Below are 20130 nucleotides of genomic sequence, written 5' to 3' on the forward strand. Positions count from 1 at the left end.
ATGGAGGAGAAACAATATTCGGAGATACAATGGCTAAACAGAGCATGACTTCTCAGATTCAGGAAGCACGCATGTCCTGAGCAGGATAAATATTAAATGTAAACACCAATCAGGGTTGCTTGGGTGGCTCAGTTGGTTGAGTTTCCAACTTCAGCTCAGGTCATGATCTCACGGTTTGTGAGTTCGAGCCCTGCATTGGGCTCTGTGCTGACAGCTCAGAGCCTGGAACATGCTTTGGATAATGTGTCTCCCCCTCTCTCTGCCCCTCGCCTGCTCATGCTGTGTCTCTCTCTCTCAAAAATAAACATTAAAAAAAAAAAAATCAAACACCAATCATCTTTAAAGTGATAAATGGCAGCCACTGAGATAACCTCCAGCAAATACCATCTGTGTTATAATACTAGACACGTCTCCCTGCTTCTATTAATATTATATTGCAGTTTGTAGGTAGTGTACTAAGTAAATACAAAGGGGAAAAAAAGAATAAAAATTGTAAGGGAAGAAACTAAAGAATCATGATTCACACCCAGTATAATTATCTACTGTTGGTTTGAAACCTGTTATGGAGCTTCCCGGGTGTCACCTGAAACCTGCCCCCATACACGGAAGGCAGGGAGAGACTGAAGGAAGACACAGGCCACCCCAGATTGGGAGCTGGTAGGTTGAGTGAGCCAGGGTGCGAATGGAAGGCTTTTCTAGGGCAGCCACAAGATAAGCCTGCCAGAATCTTAAAGGTTTATGTAGAGAGGCCTTAGCTGGGTTCGGACATGTACATTGTCCAGATAGTCTTAACACCACATCCGTGTCCTGAAGATGTGGCCTTGGGGCAGCTTCTGGGAGTGGGGAAGGCAACTGGAAGGGACACCCCAAGGAAAGTGGAAGGGGGAGCCCCTGATTGCTGGGGTCCAGCTTACAGGTCACCTGGCAGCCACATCCTTTCCATGACCCCCTCTACCACCTACATAGAAAATACAATGGAATCTACAGACAAACCATTAGAGTGAGTGAGAATGTTCCACAAGACTGTTGATACAAATCACAACATAGAAGTATAAAAACCACCTATGGTTCCAGCCACAAAAATTTAGAAAAACATTTAAATATTGAAAACATTGGAAAACATTTCCGTTACAGTAGCAACAGTCTCCAGTACCTGGGAATACATTTGATAAAAACGTGCAAGACCTTTGAGGAGAAAAGCACAAAACTTTACTGAAAGACTTAAGACCTAAATAAATGGAGAGTAAAAGCTCGCTGTTGTAAACACGGCAATTGTCTCCTAAATTAGTCAGCAAATTCAATGACATTTCAATCAAAATACCCATTAGATTGTTCAAGGAACTCAATTAGCTGATCTTAAAAGTCACATGGAAGAGCAAAGAGCCAAAACTAGTCTAAACCAAGTGATGGCCAGATAGTGAATATTTTAGGCTTTGCAGGCTACACAGGGTCTCTGTTGTATATTGTTCTTTGGTTTTTCTTCTTTGTTCGTAACCCTTACAACTGTTCTTAGTTCACGAGCCATAGTTTGCCTATTTCAAAAAAAGAACAATACTTAAGGAAGGTGGCTGGTAGGACTTTTCCTATCAGATATGAAGATTTCTTATAGAGAAATTAAAGAATTTGTTGATACTGTCTTAAGCATACAGCACAAAGAGAATAAAACAGAGAGCCCCCAAATAGATAAATGTGTACATACAATTTTATATAATATATGACAGAAGTGGCACCACAATCACTTAGGGAAGAATGAACTCTCCAATATATGGTAGAAAGACAATTCCTTATCCATATGGAAAAGAAAGTAAGAGTCCCCATCTCTCACAGTAAACAAAAATAAGTTGTAAGTGGATGTAGAGATGAGATAAAACATAAAACTTGAAAATTCTATTAAGGGAATATAAGACAGTATCTTCAGTACACAGAGAGGAAAAATGGATAATTTTCATGACACTATATCTAAAAATCTTTTGTTCATTACAAGAATCCATAAACAAAGTTTAGACTGGGAGAAGATATTTTCAAGACACAAAACCATCAAAGAAAAATCCATGAGAGAGACATCTCAGAAGGAAAGCTGCCAAAGCAAATGAACAGTCTAATTACAGAAGCAGTAATCCAAATAGTCTATAATCTTATGAAAAATGTACATCAGCAGTGATCAGGGAAATAAATATTAAAGCAACTATAAAGTATAATTTCACATCCATCAGTTTGGCCAACATTGTAATCTAACAATAAGAAGTCCTGAGATCCATGTGGATAAATGGGAAGATTCACACACTGCTAGTGGAGGGAAAAAATAAAAACGCCTATTATTCTAGTTCCCTATGAAAGGACCATTCTAGTTTTCTCTTGGGACACACAGGAAGAAGGAAACGCGGAGCTATTCTATACATGTCCTTGTTCCTGTGTCCTTGTTCTTTCCCTTTTCTTGTGTTCCCACCCCTGGGTACTAAAGTATTGATTCTCTCCCCCCATATGCCCTCCTCCAGGTCTGACTACCTTGCCATCCCATCAGAGAACAAAGAGAACTCTGCGGTACCAGTGGAAGAATAGAAGGGTGTGACTGAGGTGATGTACAGGGAAGGGCAGGCGAAGGTGGATAAGGATGGCAGCTTGTACAAGTGACTTGGTCACCCACACCCAAGTGACTTTAAATTTGACCCCGTAGATTTCTACCCTACCCAGAGTTCCCACCCTCGGGGTACTTCTTAAAGTCGATATCCAGGTCACAAAGCTCTGTGTGACGTCAAGCCCTTCAGAAAGTGAATTGCTTTGGCCTGAGCAATGTGAACTTCTTACCCACAGCAACAAAAAGTAGTCCCCCTACTCCCTCCTTTGTAAGGATTGTGGATTTGGTCAGTGTCTTTGGCTGGCCTGGACTGGGCCAGGCTGGAAATTCTCAGTGAGTTGTTTTATTGTTGGTAGGTGGGCTGGACACTGAGGGACTGGATATTCCAAGTTCAGGGATGTTAACAGCATCAGGAGGGTGCCCCAGGGGCCAGATCACTTCCCTTCATGCATCCATCCTTCTATTCATTCATCATGCATCCGCACACCTCTGAACTTTCACCTCTGACTTCTAACTCCATCAGACTTCTACACACCATAAGACTTGGCCAGTACTGAGGAGTAAACATTTCTACACGGACTCAACCTCACCCTGTTCCAGCTTTCAAGCAAGGAGCTCCCATGCCAACTGGACTTCCCTGTGCTCCAAATGACTTTGTACAAATGCTGAAGATGGCACACCCCTCTGTCCCTAACTGGTTGGAACTGGCTCATTCTTCTTTGTTGCAAGTGAAAGGATGTCTTAATGGAAGGAAGTAAGAATGATTAATTTGGTTAAAGCAGGAGCATCATGCAGTGGGATTCCTTGAAATCAGTCCCTCCACCCCCACCCCCCGCCAAGTTCCTGGCCCACTTGACTAGAGCATCAGAGCAAAGCATGCCTTTCTAGGATCTTCAGTGATAGAAAGTTTAAGCATGGACCAAGATGTTCTCTGGAACTTGGTACTCTGGGGCTAGATCCCGATAGGTCTCTAAGGACTAGGTTGGCCTCAGTCCTTCAAGAAGCCAAAGACAGAAGTGGCCCTTAAAAGTCATACAACATGTTCATCACCCTATTAGGGTAATGTATGTGTGCCTTCCAAGTGGAGCACACCATCTGAGATGGCTGGGAAGCATTATATTCTTGTGGGCATTGAAACTGAAATTTCTAAATTCTTTTCCTCAAAATTCCTGTAGGTCAGTATTATCCCTCCTTTTACAGGAGGCAACGGAGACTCAGGGCTCAACTAAGAGATTTCAGAGGATAAACTGGAACATAGTAAGCCTTAGGCGCTTCCCACTTGACACTTTCAGAGATGGGATAATTTTGGTTTTAAAAAGACCTTGAAACTGAGTTTGGCTACAGCTATGCCTCTTTCACAAGCACAGGGGTGGACTGTCTGGCTGAGGTTAACTCTGATAGACCCACACACCTGGAAACTAGCCAAAAGGCAGAGAGGAGAACATGGGGTAGACATGAAGAGTTTCCTTAGTGAAAAGATTTGTGACTCTGAAAAATCCTCCAGAGACTGCATCTGGGAATATTTAAACTAAGAAACGTGCTTTTTAGTCTGAGAAGGATGATGAGAGAATGAGTGAAGTGATAGGGGCAGGATGGGCTAGGTGAATCCATGATGTCTAGTTGTTGAGGGTTTCTTTCCTTTCTAGATTTTGGGAGAGCACAGGGACACTGGAAAACTTTCAGTCAGTATCTCGTTTCGTTTTTGAGTGACTGGTCCAAATGTGATGTCCTTCAGCACCTAGTGACCGAGGGGAAGGCTGCTTCATGGGTTCTGAGAACATGCAAGTGGCTGGGACTCAATGACAGGTGTCCCTCAGATCTGGGGGAATTCATGGGGAAAGATCACACTCCTCTGTCTTTGGGCCTCACCCGACGAACTCATTTTTTTTCCAACTCTTCCATTCTTGGGGAAGTAGACACAAGTCCTTGTTCACACGTTCAAGAGTCCAATTTTATTGAAGAAAATACTTGCAGTAAACTTACGGCCTTTCTCATCGGTAACTTTGCACATGATTCCTCCGAAATCGGGGACAGAATATAGATCATTTTTCGTACTTTATAGAGAATAGGCGTGGATTACTGTGCAGTTCTCCTGATCCCGTGGCTGGTGGATGGCTGAGCTTTCAGTAGGAGCGAGCTACTTCCTATCACCCCACCTTCCTCTTGCTTTCAGTAGACAATGCATCTAAGCATTGAACTCAAAATCAAGTCATATGCATGATGGCTGCCTTTTTGTTTTCTTTTTAAAAAGCCCACCCCAGATGTTTCCTGAGTGGTTTTTAATGAACTGAATGGCACCTACCATCTCCCCCCACCCCCCGCCCTTATTTACGTTTTACAGGTAATCTTTTTTTTTAACTTCTCAACCCTTCTCATTCTCAATTCTGTCATTAGAGCAATATGGTTTACAAAGTGCTTTCGTTTCTGTTACCTTAGTTCTCCACAGCTAGCCCTGTGGGGTGGGTATTACTGATACCCACATCACAAGTGAGCAAGCACACTGAGGCTGCTGGAGGCTAAGAAGCTTTACCACATGCTAAGGTCATACAGCCGGTAAGTGGAGAGCTCGGTTCCTTTTTCCACTTTGATCACAGCTGCATCGTTTCCTCTCATTGATGAGCTTTTGCCTCATCTTTGCCTCTCCTGCTTGTCCTGAGATGTCTGACGTCTTCTCTCACACCTAGTGCCACCCGACGGCTCCTCTACCGCTTTGCTTCTTAGCCAGTGCTCCTAATGTGCTTTGAGAGTCTATCTCGTTTTGGTTTTCTCTTTCTAGTTGGTTTCCACGTCACTCTTTCTCCCTTAGCGTAATTCAACTCCTTCTTGGGAGACTTGATCAGGACTACAGAACTAAGGGTAGTGTGACCCCCAACCTGCTTCAAATCCTCCCTGCTCCCCATATTCCTAGAGGACCCAGACCAAATGTGCATTGCTCTGGAAACTTCATCTGGCATGCTGTTCCTATAAAGGGCTTAGAAATGTTCTCAAGGGCTATCATCACTTTAGGAACCCCATCTGTTATCTTGGTGCTGGATATTTTCCATGACCAATCCTCAATAACACAATTCACTAAAGACCAGGCCAGGCTTAGGTCTTATTTTCCTTTTCCTACTGCTTAACAGCCAAGAACTTGACCCTGCTCAAATCAGTTGGCACTGTATTGACCTTTACTGCTAGCTCAGTCTTATATCACAGCCCTGACTCCTGTGTGGACGTACTGTGACAGACACTGCCTGTACCTACTCCCACCTTTATTTTGTTTGTTTAAAAGCATTTTCCCTTATTTTCTCCATCCCCCAAAATCCACACACCCAGATTTCTCTTTGAGTTTCTGGTTTCTCCTTCGACGCCCGACTAGATGTTAGTAGGAGAGGAATTTTTCAAAGCAGGAACATGCTGGATACATGTGTATAGCAACGAATGGTTAAGACAAGAGACAGTAGCTCCCTCCTCTTCCTAGGAAACTACTAGATCAAAAAGGAAAGTACACCCAACTCAGAATCTGTGAACCTGACATCAATCAGAGGGGAAAGGCTGTGTAACTGGCATCTTTGTAGGAAGAAACAAAAGCTAGACACATTTCAGAATAGATCTTGGTTCTCCTTTCCCAAATTAACAAAGAAATAGAAAAGTACAGTAAAATGAAGCCTTCCTCACCCCTCCTTTTGTAAATGAAAGATCCCTAAGCCAGTGAATTCACCTAGTCACTGTGAGTGTATCTGAGTAGTACTGTGTTCATCCTCCAATCATCCATCCATTCTGCATTTCAGCACCACTCTGCCTGGAGCACCAATCTAGAGCCTCAGTGTGCCCCGTGGTCTTAGGTCTGAAAAATACCATCATCCAAACTTGTCCTAATCTCTGAAACTCCACCATAGCAGAGAACTCATGTTGAGTTATCTTACTTGAGTTTAGTAGGACCCAGTAGATAAGTACGTGCAGCAAGTCTGAGTCGTAGTAATCAAACTCAATCCCGATCACAGGCCAGATAAGCCTCAACGCTGGTAATACGTCTCCCTTACAGACCCCGAGTCACCATTAGGCAAGAGCTGCATCTGATGTCAGCGTGTGTGATGGGGAGGGAGGCCACGGAAGCACCGTGCTTGTAGGTTTGGGAAACACCATCAGATACCATTAGTAAACTCCTGAGGTCTTTCAACTGATGGATCTCCTTGCCACATTGTCACCTTCATAGTGCTTTTTCTTCATTTTCCACAGCCAATCTTTTTCTGAACTCTAGCAATGTTGTTCCTGATCACCCAAGCTCTCGACAACCTAATGGCAGTATGTAGTGTTTTTCAGGAAATACCCTGTTCGTGTCAATAAAGTGTCCCTACACACAGCTTAGTCTGGTTTTGCTCTACAATGTGCGTCTGCCACGAATACTATGGCCTCGACCTCCCCCTCCAGCCTGCATCAATTCCTGAACTCACCATCAGTGGACATTTTCCCAGGCGATGAAAAATGCATTTAACAGTCTGAATTAAACACCATAAATGTGTGATCTAGCTGCTCTTTCCCTCTTCTCCTGCCCCCCCCGCCCCTCCCCCCCCAAATAAAAGAGTCAATAGTCCTCTCCTGCCTGACACCAAGAAAGTTTCCCACCAGGTGGCAAGGGGCTAATTCCCTTACCGGTCTAGGTTAAGGAAATAGAGCAAAGCTGTCTCTCAATGTCTACCTTCCTGGAAATGCCAAGGCACAAAAGGGAAAAGTTACATAAGAAGTTGTTGTTGGGATTCAGTCTACCATATGCTCCTATAATAATAGTACTGGTTAATAATGGAATAAAAATTATCTCAGTATGGTACCAGGCACTATACTAAGACACACACACACACACACACACACACACACACACACACACACACACAGTTTTATATTATCTCTAAACAACTGAGGCTTTGAATAATGGCTGGGGACCAAGGTCACACAGCTGATAAACAGTGATGCTAAAATCTCTACTCAGGTATGATTCCAAAACTCATCCATTCAACTTTATCAGGCTGCCTCCCTCCCCAGGAAAGGGTGTCCTAGATGTTGGGTGGATGGCTGTGCATATATGTATCAGCATGCCTACACACACACGTCTTTGGACCTTGCCCTCATCACATCTGGGAGAACCAAAAACATTTGGGACAATGAGTGCTTATGAGTCCAGCAATAAACACACACACCATTTATTATTTGTAGTTCAATACTTTTTCTTTTAATTCATACTGTACTTCCATGGCTCTAGCTACTTTACATTAAGATTTGGCTGGGAAGCCGTGTATGGTTTCTAGGTAATAGCAGTTAAGTTTTCAGACCTTGCGCACAGCGCCAGGCAAAGTACAGTTATAGATCCAAATACAGATGGCCAGACAACTCGACTGCAATCAACCTGTGTTCTTTCCCATATATGGCCCAGTGCAGGTGTTGGGGGCTGCTCCCTCTGCCTCACCCCACTCCACCCCTTGTCAGGATTATCCAGGGGCCACTATGGCCTCTGACCCATCCTCCCCACCTTGAAGTCTAGGCTGAGTGGGGGGAAAAGCACCATGGGTTTGGGAAGATGATCTGGTCCATGCAGAGAGTGGTCTGGCCCTAGAGTGCAGGATAGGGAAATGTGGGGAGCCACACACTACTGTTGGCAAATATGGTTGCTTTTGTTACGCGATCTCAGCACGTGGCATCCAAGCCCAGGGCCAACTCCCCAGACAGCCAGCTGTCTTGCCTGGAGCAGAGGCCGCCATTTTGCTTCTGCAGCGTCTCACTGTGTCGAGAGAAGCAAGGGGGCCAAGGGGCAGAGATGACAAGATTCTTTATGCTTTCACATGTCGGGTAGATCGTCTGGCATCAGCTCCTCTTGGCAGGCAAGGTGCTTCTCACCAGCAGCCAAGGCTCCAATCCAGGCTCCCAGGCCTGCTGAGGACCTCAAGTCACAACAGAAAACAATGCCCAAGACCCCTGAGCTGTCGTACAGAACACCAAGACAGGGAGCTGGCTGGGCCCATTGCAGCCATGGCTGGAGCAGGAGTGAGGTAACAAGGCTGGGCAGAGAGGTGGGGAGGGAGCTCTCTACACCTTGTGCAAATCCCTACTCCACATCAGGGAAGCAGGGGCGTTAAAAAGACGGCCTTCCAGAAAATCGCTCCACTCGGACCCAAAACGCATCTTCTGGAAGAAAACATAGAGGTGGAGGGAGTGGGGATAGCCTGCTGGAGGCTGGGGGACGAGGGTCAAGGATGTCAAGTGGTAGATGGGATGATTGTCCCACAGCCTAGAGACAAAGGGTGGGGGAGGAGAGAGTCAGGAAGCCAGGTTCTCAAGTTTCCGACTGGAGTGGGGAGGTGGGGTCCGGGGGTGTGGGGAGGGAGACCACAGCCCTGCCACCTGGGGGCCCTAGAGAGGAAGGGCTGGCTTTGGCTGCCCTGCAGAGCTAAAGCAACAGCACAGTATGGCACAGAAAGCATCCTTCTGGGACCACAAATAGTCTAGAAAGAGTCTTCTCCTAGTCCTTTCTGCAAGATTTCACCCTAGAAATGCTGTCCACAAATGATTTAGACATGGTTCAAGCATGGATCAGGGAGAGGGACACAGAGGGAAGCCATTTCTAGCAAAGCATTCCTCTTTGAGGTTTCTTGATCCCCCTCCCCCTTCCTAAAATCCCAGATTCTTAGGGTCAGTGCTCTAAAGCAACCCAAGGATTTTAGCCAAAGGTTCACAATTAATCTAAAACCCAACAAGGTTTGAATTGAGCCAAAAGAGAAGTGCTAGGGCCAGGAATGGCTTCTCTCCAGTGTTTCTTCTAGCAAGGAGGAGGAAGGATGGACAGATGAAAGGCTTTATAGCCTAGAGACGAAAGATGAGCTCAATCCAAGATGGTGCCATTCTTGCCATTATCCTCCTCCCAACTTAGAGAAAGTCCCTTCCCAAACAAAGACTAAGCCAACAAAGGAAGAACCACCCTCCTAGGTTAATACTAGGAAATACGACAAACCTGATCTCCCCTTCCCTACCTCACTAGGCCTCCCTAGTCCTGCCAGCCCATAAAGAAGAAAGTTAACTACCCTGGATTTCTTGGGAACCCTGATGCTGTCCTACTACCCCTCTAAACACCAGGGAAGCTCTAGCCCAGACGCTTGTTCTCTTCTGGCAGAGCACCTTCCACGTTTGAGAAAGCCCTGCCTTGCCAGTCTCTGACCCAGCCTCCAAGACAATGCTCAGCTAGAACCTATCTTCGAGACAGTCTAGCCTACCCCCCTTCCTGTTACAAACGAGGATACTGATGTTCAGAAAGGGGAAGGGACTTGTCTAAGAGCAGAGCCAGGCCTCGGGCCCAGGTCTCCTGACTCTGCCCAGTGCCCTTACAGACAGCTTCAGGTTGCCGGTCTTGTTGCCCCTGTGCCAGGGAGGTGGACGGGGGACGGACGAGTTGTAGACACGAGTGGATTCTCCAAGGCCAATCTTAATCCCTTCAAGTACACTGCAGTTGGAAGTATAGACCCAGTAGTTGTTTGCCACCTGGTTAGAAACTTTGCAAAATCTTTGAGCGCAAGCTCTCAATGGTTACGACAGAAATCCTCACATAAAGACTCCTATGTGACCAGAATTCTTACATGAACAAAAACAAAGCACTGGCTGGAAGATGAATCCCTTTTCTTTGACAGGCTATTGAATAAGGGGTGGGGCGGGGGGGAAGCTTTTGTTTGGGAGTCAACAGAGGTGCTGAGCTTTCTCCTGGTTTGAAGGTTTAAAACGTTATTATATCAGAGAGTGCCCACCAGAGAGATCATGATTCCTAGGAAAGAGGCAGGTGGAGGGACGTTCCCTGTGTGTAGACCCTGTCTCCCAGGCTCACACCCCCAGAAACCATGATGATTCCTTGGACATACTAAATGCGTCCCTCCCTGTTACCTACTCCTCCCTGGAATGGCTGAAGAGGCAAAGCAAAAGCTGAGCAACTCTGCGTAGCCAGGCCCACTTGTATTACTTTACTGCCGGCAGAGAACCCTTTGTAAGTCACCCCAAAGGTCCCACCATGGGACCTTCAACAACTGAATGGATTTAGATAAATAATGGTACATGGATTAAGTTAGAGAATTTACCATTTTTGCTTTCAAAAGTTTCTGAGACTAATTTTGGCTTCTGGCCACTGCACCAGGAAAATTTCTAGCAGTCTGCACTATTCCTCCTTTGGCCCAGGGCCCACGAGCCCTGACCCTCACCAGGGTGTCTCCCATTCAAAGCCCCGGACAAGAGTGAGTGGTGACCCACTGACCCGTGGGCCTATGCACCCTTCCCAAGGATTATGTTCAACTCCATCCCTCACATCTCCTTTTCTAGAGGAGGGATATCAATTCTAGCTGATTCTGTGGAGCCTTCTCAGCCTACTCCCCTGGGGCATGTATTCCTGCTCTTAGGACAATAATAAGGCCATATTCTCAGACTAAAAAGTCAAAAACTTGTCTTTGATTATAAAAGTGGGATGCTCCGGCCATTCCAAGAGAAGAACACAACTTGCCCTTCTTTTGGGCCACATCAGTGAGAAGCCCTGCGTTTCTTCTGTCCCTCGCATCAAGAGGCCCACTAGAATAATGGGCAATCTAAAAGAACTTTCCTTGCCAAACTGGTACAATCCTTTCCTGACTGAGCACTGTGAGCTCTGCCTGGGGCTGGCAGGATCCCTCTGGTCATTATATGTTAGAATAGCAGTTAGTGAATAAAAAATGGTAATCGTGGCTACAAGGGCCCTACGAGGTCAGATAGAGGTCAGATAAGTGCACGAATCCTAGTGAACCAACTCCAAAATGGATCTGGATGACTCACTTTCTCCTCCTTAGTGCTCTCATACCTCCCTGGGGCCAGAGACCAGAGAAGGCTTTGCCCCCTTTACCAGAATTCTCCTAAGTCTTAGAAACAGGATTTGGAATGGCCTCTAAAGGGCAGAGACTCAATCAGGCCTTTTCCTTCACAAATGCACGCACGTTTCCCAAATGTATTCCTTCCAAAAGCCTAGGTCTCCTTCCTTGTGCAGAAGGTCTCCAGTGTCTCCCTTGGCTAAAGTTGGCTCTTCTCTTAGAGTAAACGATGCTGGCAGCCAAGTGAGCACTCACCAAGTTGCTCACTACTTACACAGCGTTCCGTGTGAACCCACAATATGTACAATGTGAGGGCACTCACTCTCCCAAACCCCGGACGTCCCTAGGGCACCCTGGATCGTCCCGGAAATCAAATGGACAGCTCAAAACGAAGGAATTAGAGCCACAGGCCCGCCTTGCTTATAACCACTTAAAAAGGGGTTTAACAAGATCAAAAATGCTCCATCCTGGCTAATAAACAATGTGTGCTCTTAGGGCACAGAGAAAAAATAGGGCTTTAGGCACTAAAAAGTGACACTTCACCCAGATCCAGCCTGGGAGAAGACCAGAGAGAAGGGGGGTGGGAAGGTCAGAAATTCCCAGCCCTTATTGGGTCCACACCCTACACGGGTTAGGGGAAGGTGCAGGGGTGATGGAGGAGAACACCATTAGGTACACAAGTCCCCAGGGGAGCCTTCAGCTACAAAGCCCAATCACGCAGGCACAGCTTTCCCAGCCCTCCAGCCCCCAACCGGGCTGGGGGCGTGGCGTCCACAGAAAGGGGCGTGGCCTCAGGTGGCAGACCTTTGATTGGGCTCCCGCCCTGGATGCTTCCTGTTCACAAGAGAGCACCTGGGGAAGCGCGGGGTGGGGGGGGGGGGGGGGGGGGATTCTCTTTTATTTTGGAGACAAATCAAAAGAGGACTGGGGAATGAAGCACCTTAAGCAATGCCCCCTTGAGACTTCGAGACCCCAGGGTCTTCACAGGCATAACTTTGGCTCAACAACATTTCCCTTCTCAGAGCCAAGGACGGCCAGTGAGGGAAAGGGTTGGGGGTGGGGGAAGGGATGGGGAGGAGGAGGATCAGGGGAGGTCGGTGCTGAGAGGTGGTCCCTGCCCTCCTCGGCCCCTCGGCCCGGCCAGCACAGGAGGCCGTCCGGCTCCTTCTCCCTGGTACATAGGCATTATCTCTTTTTAAAATCTGTATATAATATATATATATTTATATTCTGTATATATATATATTTATATATATATATTTATATGGTCTATGTACACGTATTGCACAGGCCTCTTGCAGCCACCCCTGCTCCTGCCTGGTCAGTGATAGCGGTTCCTCTTCTCTTCACTTCCTGATGTGTAGTCGCGGGACCTGATGCCGTTCTGAAGATTGATGAGAGAGTCCTTCATCTGGAAGACACGGAACCCCACCCAGCTACGGGTTTGCACCCCCAGTGCGCTTCTTTGTCCAGCAGCACCCACCACGCCCACCTAGGGCAAGTCCCCTATCATGCCAGCAAGTTCAAGGGAGCCGGGCTCCTAAGACAAGGTAGGACATCGTCTCAGGCAGAAAGGGGACAGCCAGTCTAGCACTGGGAACCCCGAGGGTGAGGTTCACTGTGTCTCAGTGATCTGTAGTCCTTGTGTTGCTGAATGAAGAATTCTCTCAGGGTTAGGGCATGTGGGTGGCTCAGTCAGTTAAGCATCTGACTAGTTGGTTTCAGCCCAGGTCATGATCTCATGGTTTGTGGGTTCAAGCCCTTTCCGTACTGACAGTGTGGAGCCTGCTTGGGATCCTCTCTCTCCCTCTCTCTCTGCCCCTCCCCTGCTCGCTTTGTCGCTCTCTCTCAAAAAATAAATTAAAAAAAAAGAATTCCCTCAAGGTGCCTGGATGGCTCAGTGGGTTAAGCATCCGACTTTGGCTCAGGTCGTGATCTCACAGTTCGTGAGTTCGAGCCCCGTGGGCTCTTGTGCTGACAGCTCGGAGCCTGCAGCCTGCTTCAGATTCTGGGTCTCCTTCTCTCTCTACTCCTCATGCTCTGTCTCTCTCCCTCCTCTCTCAAAAATAAACATTAAAAAAATTAAAAAAAAAAAAATTCCCTCAAAGCATTCAATTGCTATAAGGAACCACACTAGGCTGTCTTCTACTCATTGGATTTGGTTTCCCCATTGACCCTAACACTCGGTATTTCTACCTTTGTACGTTTTGCCACGTTGTTCCCCCCGCCTAGGACTCGTCTCTCTTGCCCATTCCAGTCTCACCCATTTAAGACCCAGAACAAATCCAAACTTTCTCTGGCGCATAATCCTCTTTCTTATTCCTGGCCACCTGGAAAGCACTCACTAGGACTCTGCAGTGGACTCCTCTGTAATCGCTTTGTTTCATGTGTGTCTGGACAGCATATACACCCCGCATGTCAAGCAGAGAATGGGCAGCTGAGTAGGCTTCTAGTTGTGACTCATATCACGGAATTAACCTTGACTGAATTTCTTCCTCTTAACCTCCTTTAAGAAACAGGCACACTAATATGGTTAGCTCAGTGGCAGAACCCAACTGGCTTGTCCTACCACGATGCATTTCGATACGGTCCCTGAATAAGCCGCTCTATGACAACACAGTGCAATTAACATTTCGTGGCACACGGTCATGGATTTTCAGATCCTCTGATCTCTGCCTAATCTACAGCTTTCTTCTCTCTGGTTCTTCTGTACCCCCCTCTGCTCCTTGGGGAGAGGGGGTTTGTTATTAATTCTTTTAGAAGCTACTCTTAAAGGGAACGAAACAAAACACCTATCCTGTTTTCCTCACCCCCATCTTTCCTTCTCCTGGGCATATCTTTAATTCTATCAACCCTTCTTGATAGGACAGGTCTTTTGAAACGCCTGCTATGCAGTTTACCCTTAAAAAAAAAAAAAAAAATCCATGGCTTTAAAGCTAAACATGATATCCTAAAACACCTTCAGCTGGATCCTGACAGCTGCATTAAAACTCTCTCTCCTTGGGGCGCCTGGGTGGCACAGTCGGTTAAGCGTCCAACTTCAGCCAGGTCATGATCTCGCGGTCCGTGGGTTCGAGCCCCGCGTCGGACTCTGGGCTGATGGCTCAGAGCCTGGAGCCTGTTTCCGATTCTGTGTCTCCCTCTCTCTCTGCCCCTCCCCCGTTCATGCTCTGTCTCTCTCTGTCCCAAAAATAAATAAAAAAACGTTGAAAAAAAAATTAAAAAAAAAAAAAAACAAAAAAACTCTCTCTCCTTAATTTAGAGCCAAGACCACACCATGAAGGGGAAATAAGATTTACTATTAAGGAGTGTCTCCCATGGGCCATCAAATCCCGACAGCAATTTCATGAAGTTACAATTATAATCATTTTATAAATGAAGAAACTGTAAGTCAGTAATATTATGTCCCTTGCTCAAGGTCTAGTTGGTGGCAAGGTCGGGATTCCACCTCAAGTCTGGCTGGTCACCAAACATAAGGAACGCCTTAGGAACAGAAGTTTTAATGGGAACAAGACAAAGCCTTAGTCTCTTATCTTCTTAACTGTCTTTAGAGCAAAGGTAGCTTCTTGCTGTCCTGGCAACTACATGGCAGTTTTGTATAAGATGTTAACTTCTTCTGGGGGAAGTCAGACGCTCCTGCCCTTGATAAAACTAAACTTATTATTGGTTTTGCCCCAGGATTTTCTGAAACAGATGCATCTAGTTTTTGGAAGGAATACAGGCACCTGTACTAGAAGATGTTATGGAAAGATGACTTAGTTCAACAACCATTTTCCCAGACTAGCAGCGCAGCCTCAGGGGAAGAATGACGTATTAGGGGTTGTGTGTTGGCTCTGTGGTGTTCAGGGCAGGGGAGGGGGGATGGCATACATCAAAAGGAACTAGAAAATCAGGCCCTGTGGGAAGACAAATCGTTGTGAAATGGAGGTTCTCTCTTTGAACGCCTGTCAGATGGCTGTGAGTTGCCAAAAAAGAAAAAAGATTGGTCCTTCCGTGCAACCTACAACTTTCCTGCAAACCTCATCGTTATTATTTGGGGGAGTGCACCTGTGTTTCCAACAGCCCATCCCAGGATGGCTTTAAAATCAGAACATCGGATGGCCCAGGGTAAGAATGAAATGGGAGAGTGAGGTCCGGCGGGTGGGGATGGGGATGGTGATCCTTCCCAGAGCGCAGGGAAGGAGCTCCATCTCCGGAAGACGGGGGCAAGGAGAGAAGGTGGGGACATCTCACCTGGTCAAGAAGCATCACTGAGGATTTGATGATCTCCCTCCATTTTTGGAGCTCAGTGTCGTGGTACTTTTGTTGGGACTCCAAGAGCTGGGCCCATTCTGTCTGAGACTGGGGTAACCTGTGGGATAGAAGAAGGGGTACCCTGGCAGCTGGAGTTATGCTCAGTGGACTCTCCTGTGCTCCCAGACCCCTAGAGGACAGAGAGTCACATCAGACTGCTTTGTCCTCCACTCAATGCCCCCCGGTTCCCCTGTGCCCCCGATCTGAAGCAGACTAAAGCTACGCGGACAGTTTCATAGCTTGCCAACGGATGCATCCCCAGGGGTTACCCACTGGCCAAGGGCAGCAGGGCAGTCCCAAGGCGACTGGGCGGCAGGAGCTGGGGCACGGTACCGGGTGGGGTGAACGTGGTGGCAAAGGGAAGAGGCGAGGATTACCTTTCTTGGAGCCTCAGACCCTGCCAGGCAGTGAGGGTCTGGGTGGTGTATTCCAACATCCAGAGTTTATAGAAGAGCATCATGTTAAGGATGACCAGCAGCACCAGACTAGGGAAGAGACGAGGGGGGAGGGGGAAGCAACGGCCATGAGACGTCATCGAGAATGCATGCTCCCTCTAAAAGCCAGGGATGTCCCCCACCCAGAGCCCAGAGGCAGCTGCTGTCCTTAACCACTGGTCACCTGAAGCATTGCAGTGAGTGAGGTGGAAGGATGCAGCAAGGGAGAGGAAGGGGGGTGGAGAGAGAGAGAGAGAGAGAGAGAGAGAGAGAGAGACTCTCATCTGGAGGGGCCGGGACACAGCAGGAGAGCCATGGGGAGGTATGTGGGTGAAGGCATTGGGAAAGAGAGACACGCAAGAGCCACCCAGAGTCTGGGTGCCTGGGGGAAGAGGTAAGATGGAGAGGAAAAGAGATGAAGGGTAAAGGAAGTGATCAGAGAGCCAGTACCTGAAACAGATCCTAATGGGAGCAAGGAGGAAAAACGGGGAGGAGGCAGAGGTTAGAACAGACCGGTGCGGGGGTGGGGCGGGGAGAGCTGCACTGTAACCAAGCCAGAGAGCAACTGAGAGGCTGGGGGAAGGAAACACCGGAAGCAAGCATCCATGGATGAGGAGACCCAGCAAGCAAGGAGCCAGAGAGAGCAGCTGCAAACAGATCTTCGGAGACAAATCGAGGCAAGTCCTCCCACCCACCCAACTTGAGGCACAACAGAAGGTCAAACTGTGGAGCATCTGCCTGATCCACGTCACAGGTGTTAGCGGGATGCCTTAAAAAGGGCAGTCTCCTCCTGGTACCTGCCCAGTCCCAGCTGGGGTCACGAGGCTCCCCGGTCTGGGCCGGAACTGGTCAGAGACAGGGAGGTGGTAAGGAGGATCCGGGGGGACAGAGAGCCACCGAGAGAATGGGGACATTCTCTTCTTCCCTCGGTGTCATTGGCTGCCATTAAGATCATCTTAGGACACAAGTCACGGAATAGAGAGATGAAGACCTGGGTAGCAAGGGGACCGAGAGACACACGGAACTGGGAACGATCCCGGCTTGCCGCTTCAAGGTTCTTAACTTCTGATGAAGTTCCCTAGCTTCTCCGAACCCCCTTCCTCAACAGGGACGGTGCCTACCGTGCTAGAGCTGTGACATGCATGGGTCGAAGTGGACATAAAGCACCCTGCACCCAGGAAGCCCTCGATGAAGGGCGGTTTTATCGTTAGAGGAGGTACAGGCCCAGATCAGGATACACACAGGAAAAGGGAAGATGGCATCCCGGGAAGACAGAGTGAAAGATGGAAAAGGACCAACAAAGAAAATCTGACACTATGCCTTTGACCTTTCGAAGTGTGTGTGTGTGTGTGTGTGTGTGTGTGTGTGCACGTGTGTGTGTGAGAGAGACAGAGAGAGAGAGAGAGAGAGAGAGACAGAGAGAGATACTGTGCTGTTCTCTGTTCTCTGCATGGAAGGTAGTATTCCTGGAGCTGGCGGCTGCAAATGCCTGACCCTACCGGGCCGTGTTCTCGGGGCTCTGTGAGTTCTCCAGAAGAGTCTCTAAATATTGCGTTGACTCTCAATGGATACCGTCTTTAATTGTATCAGCACACGCCAGAGGAGATCGGAATGCCCACCTCTTCGGCATGTGCCGCACACAATCTCAGCTCCTGCATTTGGGTCTGTGTTTAGTATAATCCTGCCTGTGCTCAGTGAAGGTCCAGGGACACCCCTGCATGCTGAGGGAGGGTCCTGCAGTAGTCTAAACGGAGAAAAGAGGAGGGAGAGCCGAGCTGCCTCAAGGCAGGCGAACGGCGGTGCGGTCCTGCCAGACGCAGGGTGGTCGGTGCTACACAGGTCCATTCCACATGCACATTGTCAGCAGATCCCTCGCCTGAGCCCCCTGGTGTTGAAAGGTGAGGTCTGATTATCCCAAACTAATAAAGCCCCAAAGTTAGTTAATGCCATGCTATACCACTGACTGAGGAGAGCAGACCTACTTAAATAAGTACTTAATTAAGAGCAGGCCTACTTAAATAAGTCAACATGCAGAAAAAGCTCAGGGAACTTACCTGAGGTTAAAGTTTCCTATCTCCCAAACCCAACCAGGAGAGACTTTACAGAACAGTACGAATCACGTCAAATGGATGCTGCTAAATGTGAATTTTACTGGTCTTACAGCTGTCTTTGCATTTGAATTTTTCTAGGATTTATTTATTTATTTTGAGAGAGAGAGAGAGAGAGAACACGAACAAGCAGGGAGGGACAGAGACAGATGGAGAGAGAATCCCAAGCAGGTTCCACATTGTCAGTGCAGAGCCTGACATGGGGCTCGAACTCATAAACCATGAGACCATGTCCTGAGCCGAAACCAACGGACGGCTGCGTAACTGATCTGAGCCACCCGGACACATCCCTGCATTTGATTTTGTGAAAATAACTTGGCTTCTTAGGCCACTCACAGAAGAATTTTCCATCTACTTTTGTTACATACTCAGTTAAGGTTAGCAGAGAGCCTGCCTCACGTTCCTCACAGGGGCCTTGTCTGCAGCCCTGCTCTTTCTCGCCCCCACCCACCCTGCTGTCCTCGGAGGATGGTCTCATCTGCACCCACGGTTTTCATGCTACTGCTGACTAAACCAGCATCCGTGACCCATGCTTCTCTGCCTCGCTCCAGGTCCGCATCAGCAAGTACCTGTCACCTCCGCCTGGATATAACCTTCGGCAGCTCAAGACACACGCGGACACTCAAGACACACAGAGCAGCTTCTCTGACAACCCTGTGCCTGTTCTGTTAATGACACAACCATCTACGGGTGCTCGCTGCGGTCATTCCTCTTCTTCGGCTACCCAACCGCGTGGCTAACGGGTCTTCCCCCTGGAGGACCTGTCAGCCCCAATCGCTCGCCTGCCGGACAGTCACGCTCACCTACGTCACTGCCACTTACTCTGACTGGCCTGCCCGCCTCCAGCCCTTCCTTCTCTAGGCTTCCGCGCATGGCTGTCACAGTGACTTTTTTAAATAATGCAAAAGTGGGGCGTCTGGGTGGCTCAGTCGGTTAGCGTCTGACTCTCGATTTTAGCTCAGGTCATGATCTCACGGTTGTGGGACTGATCCCCACGTCGGGCTCTGCGCTGACAGTGTGGTGGCTGCTTGGGATTCTCTCTCCTGCTCTCTCTGCCCCTCCCCTGCTTGTTCTCTCTCTCTCTCTCTCTAAAATAAATAAATAAACATTTTGGAAAAAAAAAAAAAAAAGGCAAAACAAACCATGTCACTCCAGGGCCTCCTTCAGGGTTCCCTCATGGCTGGGCTGTGCCCCTGCTTCTGCCTCTCTGAAAACACTTTAGTGGGGGTTGAAGGAGGGAGGAGGGGGTGTCACAAAAAGGAAGATCTGGAGGCAGGCTAGTGCCTGGTGCATGACTGGCAGGGCCTGCGTCTAGGCAGCCCCCACACCCCTCACCAGCTGTGCCCCCGTAAGCTCACGGCACAGCCCAACCCCCAGGAAAGGCGGGGGTAGAGGCACCAGGTGAACAGAGCGCGAGCGGTCAGCACTCGGCTGTCTCAGGCACCCCGCGCTCACAGGGATGCAGGGGCGTCTGGGGCGGGCTGCGGGCTTACTAAATTGCAGACAGCTGTGCTCTCCCCACCCTACACCCGCATTCTTTCCATGCCCTCTCTCCCTGCCCAGCATCCTTCTATGAATGGCACTGAGCCTACCGTTTTATAACATTATGGCACTATTATAAATTATTTACATGAACATAAGCATACGCCTTTCTGGACTGTAGTCATTGATTTTGTCTGGCTCTCCCGCCAAAGTGGGGGCCCAGGAGTGCATGGTCCTTGCACCTGGCACACAGCAGAGCCACAGAACATCCCTCCCAAATGAACGAATGGGCTCCGAAGATGCTGTGTAGCATCTCTACGTTAGTATTTTCCCAACGGTGCGGTAATTCTCAATTTGCTGCCTGTCCTATCCCCTTGAAACTGAGTTCCTAAGGGCAT

General features: G+C 48.2%; 2 protein-coding genes across 18 annotated transcripts in view; one reads left to right on the top strand and one right to left on the bottom strand.

The window, feature by feature from the left end:
* SCN3B (sodium voltage-gated channel beta subunit 3) overlaps window positions 1-6917 on the top strand; it is a 31813-nt gene extending 24896 nt beyond the window's left edge. For both annotated transcript variants that reach the window (XM_086678823.1, XM_025928959.2), the window contains one exon: window positions 2496-6917. In XM_086678823.1, the coding sequence (XP_086534949.1) occupies window positions 2496-2559 (64 nt within the window). In that variant the 3' untranslated portion in view covers window positions 2560-6917. The remainder of the gene's footprint in view (window positions 1-2495) is intronic.
* Window positions 6918-7736: 819 nt separating this feature from the next.
* GRAMD1B (GRAM domain containing 1B) overlaps window positions 7737-20130 on the bottom strand; it is a 246281-nt gene continuing 233887 nt past the window's right edge. For 12 of the 16 annotated variants that reach the window (XM_086678817.1, XM_086678806.1, XM_086678810.1 and 9 more), the window contains 3 exons: window positions 16086-16193; window positions 15649-15838; window positions 7737-12826 (listed from right to left, as the gene is read on the bottom strand). In XM_086678817.1, coding sequence (XP_086534943.1) covers window positions 12737-12826; window positions 15649-15838; window positions 16086-16193 — 388 coding nt within the window. In that variant the 3' untranslated portion in view covers window positions 7737-12736. The remainder of the gene's footprint in view (window positions 12827-15648; window positions 15839-16085; window positions 16194-20130) is intronic. The other 4 variants (XM_086678809.1, XM_086678812.1, XM_086678813.1 and 1 more) reach the window with 2 other exon arrangements.

Source organism: Puma concolor, chromosome D1 (assembly GCF_028749965.1).
Source record: "Puma concolor isolate L17-30 chromosome D1, mPumCon1.1.hap2, whole genome shotgun sequence".
In the NCBI taxonomy this organism is placed as follows: Eukaryota; Metazoa; Chordata; class Mammalia; order Carnivora; family Felidae; genus Puma; species Puma concolor.